The 5861-nt window shown below is 39.3% G+C and overlaps 1 protein-coding gene across 1 annotated transcript; it reads right to left on the bottom strand.

Annotated features, from left to right (window-relative positions):
- Window positions 1–3015: 3015 nt before the first annotated feature.
- LOC124021575 (B-cell receptor CD22-like) lies at window positions 3016–5843 on the bottom strand. Its single transcript, XM_046336719.1, has 5 exons — window positions 5528–5843; window positions 5119–5209; window positions 4928–4967; window positions 4735–4815; window positions 3016–4652 (listed from the first exon to the last, which is right to left on the bottom strand). Exons 1-5 carry the CDS (start codon window positions 5823–5825, stop codon window positions 4557–4559), a joined length of 606 nt encoding a protein of 201 aa, XP_046192675.1. The 5' UTR covers window positions 5826–5843; the 3' UTR covers window positions 3016–4556.
- Window positions 5844–5861: the final 18 nt, after the last annotated feature.

Raw genomic sequence — 5861 nt, 5'->3', positions numbered from 1 at the left:
TTTGTCCCCATGTGCAGTTGCAAACCGTAGTCTGGCTTTTTTATGGCGGTTGTGGAGCAGTGGTTTCTTCCTTGCTGAGCGGCCTTTCAGGTTGTTTATATAGGACCTGTTTTACTGCGGATATCGATACCTTTGTACGTGTTTCCTCCAGCATCTTCACAAGGTCCTTTGCTGTTGTTCTGGGATTGATTTGCACTTTTCGCACCAAAGTACGTTCATCTCTAGGACACTGAACGCGTCTCCTTCCTGAGCGGTCTGACGGCTGCGTGGTCCCATGGTGTTTATACTTGCATTCTATTGTTTGTACAGATGAACGTGGTATCTTCTGGTGTTTGCAAATGGATGAACCAGACTTGTGGAGTTCTACATTTTTTCTGAGGTCTTGGCTGATTTCTTTTGATTTTCCAATGATGTCAAGCACTGAGTTTGACAGTAGGCCTTGAAATACATCCACAGGTACACCTCAATTGACTCAAATTATGTAAATTATTTGAATCTTCTAAAGCCATGCCATAATTTTCAGGAATTTTCCAAGCTGTTTGAAGGCACAGTCAACTTAGTGTATGTAAACTTCTGACCCACTGGAATTGTGATACAGTGAATTATAAGTGAAAGTATCTGTTTGTAAACAATTGTTTGAAAAATTACCTGTGTCATGCACAAAGTAGATGTCCTAACCGACTTGCCAAAATTATAGTTTTTAACAAGAAATTTGTGGAGTGGTTGAAAACAAGTTTTAAGGTGTATGCAAACATCCGACTTAAACTGTACATAATAGAGCTCAACACTCTTTAGTCCTAAAAACTAGAATTTAGTTATCTCTGTTTTTTCTGCCTGTAGGGAAAATTAATGGGGAGGTAATTGGGTTTTGAGATACATGCCGAAAGTAAGGTCTGAGGTTATGACAGGCTTAGGTGATCTTATACGTTTTGTTCTATGAGATAATATCTGTCAGTTAATATCTGTCAGTTAATATCAGTCAGTTAATATCAGTCAGTTAATATCAGTCAGGTAATATCAGTCAGTTAATATCAGTCAGTTAATATCAGTCAGTTAATATCAGTCAGGTAATATCAGTCAGGTAATATCAGTCAGGTAATATCAGTCAGTTAATATCAGTCAGTTAATATCAGTCAGTTAATATCAGTCAGTTAATATCAGTCAGGTAATATCAGTCAGTTAATATCAGTCAGTTAATATCAGTCAGTTAATATCAGTCAGGTAATATCAGTCAGTTAATATCAGTCAGGTAATATCAGTCAGTTAATATCAGTCAGTTAATATCAGTCAGGTAATATCAGTCAGTTAAGATGACCTTTATGAATTAAACACATAGATGTACTTTGACCGTAGCTTAGGCCTTCATTATTTGATGTATTGTATGGTGAGGTCGCTTGTCATTGAGCAGTTCAATGTATTTTTTATATATATGACAAATAAACTAAAACTTTGAACCTAAAAACACAGGCCCTGAAATAACAGCTCAAACACAGGCCATGATTTAACAGCTAAAATCACATTCAAATAAAATAAAATGTATTTATAAAGCCCTTTCTACATCAGCAGATGTCACCACGTGCTTATACAGAAACACAACCTAAATCCACAAACAGCAAGCAATGCAGATGTAGAAGCACGGCGGCTAGGGAAAAACTCCCTAGAAAGACAGGGAACCTAGGATGAAAGCTAGAGACGAACTAGCCTCTGAGGGGTGGCCAGTCCTCTTCTGGCTGTGATGGGTGGAGATTATAAGAATACATTGCCATTAAAGCCAGATCGTTATTTGTATTTATTTTTTTAACCTTTCTTTAACTAGGCAAGTACATTTAGAAAAAAAATCGTATTCTACAATGACGGTTTACCTTGGCAAAACCCTACCTTAACCCGGACGACGCTGGGCCAATTGTGCACCGCCCTATTGGACTCCCGATTACGGCCGGTAGTGATACAGCATGGGATCAAACCAGGGTCTGTAGTACTGAGACGCAGTGCCTTAGACTGCTGCACCACTCAGGAGCCAAAGATGTTCAAAGGTTCATAGATGACCAGCAGGGTCAAATGATTATAGAGGGTGGAACAGATCAGCACCTCAGGAGTACATTTCAGTTCAAAACCGAACATTCAGAGGTCGAGAGAGAGAGGTAGAGAGAGAGGGTAGAGAGAGAGGTCGAGAGAGAGGGTCGAGAGAGAGAACCTTGAATGTGAAAGTCCTCAATGGTGCTGCCCATGCTAGAACTAGCTTTTGGGCACTAGAGTCCTCTATCCATCTATCCATCTCTATGGAGGACATATGAAACAACTGCGTACTCATGCCTGTGCTCCTGTCTGCACAATCCGGCATTTGTCTGTTATTTATTTTTTTAATAAAAAGTTATGAGTTGATTCGTAAAACTTGCTTATATATGTTTATTAATGATAGTTGATGTTTTGACAAAGACAGGTGTCTTTACCCCTGTGGAGACTTATTGGGGGACTGGGGAGGGGGTTAAGAGGTAGGAGTTCTCTGCATCTAGCTGTCTGGGTGCTCTCCAGCACCACCCCTGAGCAGTAAGACGATCAGCAGGCACAGTCCAAATACATACAATGAAATCAATAGCAGTGTCCCAAAAGTACAATGGAACCAATAGCAAAGTCCCAAAAGTACAATGGAACCAATAGCATTGTCCAAAAAGGTAGTACATTCTGTCAATACTAGGATCCCTGTGATGGGGTCTGGTAGTGCAGCTTGTCTTTACTATGCCCCTGTGGTGGGGTCTGGTAGTACAGCCTGTCTATACTCTATCCCCTGTGGTTGGGTCTGGTAGTACAGTCTGTATATTATATGCACCCTGTGGTGGGTACTGGTAGTGCAGCCTGTCTATACTATGCCCCCTGTGGTGGGGTCTGGTAGTACAGTCTGTCTATACTATGTTGTCACAGCTCTCTTTTTCCTTACAACTGGTCAAACTGATGTCATTTGGACATTTTTCACAGAATATCTTTCCTGTTTTTGCATTATTGTAGTTTCTCCCCAGTCCCTAAACTTTAGATGTCACCTAGATTGAAGAATTCCTTCTATTGATCAATTACATTATTCTGTTTAGGCTTTAGTCTTCTAGGGCAACATGACAAAAGAGAAACTACATATATCTAGAAGTTATAGACAAGTTGACGAACAAATAGCCTACCAAAATGTCCGAAATTATAAGCAGAAACATAATTAAATCAGGCAAAAAAAGATCAGCCACTCCGTTAAAACAAAATACATATAAATGTGTTCTGCCATCTTTGACTGTAGCCTACAGTGTATTTTCTATATTTTAGAGTTAGGTTTGGGTGCAGGCCTCAGAGTTTCACTTTAACACAGTCAGGCGGTTGCAGGTGGGTTATTAGTTGTGGACGGTTGCGGGTTAACAAACAGCTGACACGCGCACCACTAGCGTGCGTAAGCGAATGTAACTGTTGAGGATCAGTGCTGGGTGTTGTTCTGTTCAATGTGTCTAATACGCAGAAATACAAGAAACAACAGCAGAATGGAAATAGTTATGAATCAATGAATCAATGTATTAATAGTTAATGAACTTATTAATATGAACTAATTAATATATTTATTGTCCTAAACTTTGAGCTTATTTACAACTTGGCGCTTATACTGTATTGACTTATACTGTATTGACTTATACTGTATTGACACCAAACCAAATTGTAAAAACTGCAAAGGTAAACGTATTTAATGTATCTAAAATAGTGAATATAAAATGTGCAATAATGTCTGACAGGAATACAAAGTAAATAATTAGGAGAAACCTGGTCCAAGAGCTAGAAGTAATAAAAAGCTGTTATCAATTTTAGTCACTGAGAAATGTCGGCCTATTTTTGTTGTAAAAATCTGGAAAAGGCAAATCCCATAGAAAAAGAGCAGAAACATAATATTAATCTACAGAGAGTAAACAGAGAAGCTTTATGTGTTACAGAGAATCTACAAATGGTCAAATCTCATTGAAAAAGAGCAGAAGTATAATCGATCTTATTTCTCATCAATATACACAATTATCATTACAAGGAAAGATAATTCAACTCCAGCATTTACTCAGAAGTTAAAGTTTAGGAGGGGTTGGGTTAAATGCGGAAGAGACATTTCAGTTGAATGCATTCAGTTGTACAATCTGCTAAATGACTTAAATGTAAATGTAAATGTATCCCCCTTTCCCTTTCCTTAACTTTACAAGAAAATAAAAATTATGACATAATTTAAAAAAAAGTTAAAGCTCATTATCTGGAAAGCCTTCTAGATCTGATAGCAGTATGATAGCAGGAGAATAGAGGTGTAAATCCTAGCTTTGGTTTGGTGCTGAAGCTCTTCAGTCCAGGTTCTGTGGTGGTTCTCTTCAGTCCAGGTTCTGTGGTGGTTCTCTTCAGTCCAGGTTCTGTGGTGGTTCTCTTCAGTCCAGGTTCTGTTGTGGTTCTCTTTATTCCAGGTTCTGTGGTTGTTCTCTTCAGTCCAGGTTCTGTGGTGGTTCTCTTCAGTCCAGGTTCTGTGGTCGTTCTCTTCAGTCCAGGTTCTGTGGTCGTTCTCTTCAGTCCAGGTTCTGTGGTGGTTCTCTACAGTTGTCATAATCTGAGGGCTCAGCATCTATCTGAGGGACTGTGTCACTAGAGGAGTCCCTCACATTCTGAAAGAAAACGCAATGGTCACATTACACACCACTATATAACATTTTTGTAGACATACACACACACACTAAACACACTTACTGCCAGGGTGTCGTACTCTGGTGACCTGGTCTTCATGTTCAGAGCTGTGTACGTGTCCCTGTTAGGATCAGGATGGACACTCTATGCAGAGAGAAAGAGAGAGTTGTCATGGTAACAGTATGAGAGAGACTGTCATGACATAGTAAATTCATGTCACCAGGTGTGGAGGTGGAGGCATAGCTGATATCATCACCTGTGTGTCTGCTGTGACATCACTTCCTGCTGTGGATCTCCTGTAATGAGGGACAGAGTGAGCTCTACTCTCTACTGACCTCCAGTGGAAGTTGACATGTTACAAACAGTTTTGCACATTAATGAATGAATGAATATATTAATGCATTCATAACAAATCAGGGTGCTAAGGTAAAACAAAATGTATGTCACCTGAACCACATGAAGCAAGGGAGAAAGAGGATGAGAACCAGAATAAACACTGTGATTCCTACAGCTGCAGTCAGAACTGAGGTCTGTTTCCCTATAATAAAATATGGATGATATGAGTAAATGGCATGATATAATGAACTAAAAACAAATATAATTTGGTAAAATTTGTCTCCTCCCCTTCATCCACACTGATTGAAGAGGATTTAACAAGTGACATCAATATGGGATCAAAGCTTCACCTGGATTCACCTGGTCAGCCTGTCTATGTCATGGAAAGAACAGGTGTTCTTAATGTTTTGTACACCCAATGTTTAATTATAAACCAAAGTTTAAAAAAGCCAAATTCAAAGTATTAACATTAGAATGAACCATGTAGTTTTGTTTTGAAGTATTGAAGATGTAACTTTACCTGCTACAATGATCATCTGAGCTATAGAGTTCTTAGAAGCTATTGTATTCTGGGCCTCACAGTAATATTCTCCTCTGTCCTCAGAGATGATGTTAGTGATGCTGTAACTCTGTCCTGATGCTTTTGGTGAGGTTACGTTCTTCTTGTACCAGGTGTATTTGTCCACAGGTGGGTTGGCATCACTGCTGCAGGTCAGAGTCACTGAACTGCCCTCCACTATTTCACCAGAGGGACTGACTGACACTGAGGTTTTCTTTGGTCCATCTGGTGGACAATATGTAACACATTGTTCATACATAGAGCTTTACATGAGGAGCATCATGGAACTTGGATT

This window comes from Oncorhynchus gorbuscha, unplaced genomic scaffold, assembly GCF_021184085.1.
Source record: "Oncorhynchus gorbuscha isolate QuinsamMale2020 ecotype Even-year unplaced genomic scaffold, OgorEven_v1.0 Un_scaffold_1131, whole genome shotgun sequence".
NCBI classification, from domain to species: domain Eukaryota; kingdom Metazoa; phylum Chordata; class Actinopteri; order Salmoniformes; family Salmonidae; genus Oncorhynchus; species Oncorhynchus gorbuscha.
Note: the sequence above shows the minus strand (reverse complement) of the source record. Positions and strands in the feature narration are given on the sequence as shown.

What these genes read in the sequence shown, in the direction of transcription:
- LOC124021575 (XM_046336719.1), bottom strand. Translation starts at nt 5,825, where the DNA reads ATGTATGAACAATGTGTTACATATTGTCCACCAGATGGACCAAAGAAA. An exon ending in TCAGATGATCATTGTAGCAG is followed by an intron (nt 5,210 to 5,527) that starts GTAAAGTTACAT and finishes ATTTTATTATAG; the next exon opens with GGAAACAGACCTCAGTTCTG. An exon ending in ATGTCACAGCAGACACACAG is followed by an intron (nt 4,816 to 4,927) that starts GTGATGATATCA and finishes CTCTCTGCATAG; the next exon opens with AGTGTCCATCCTGATCCTAA.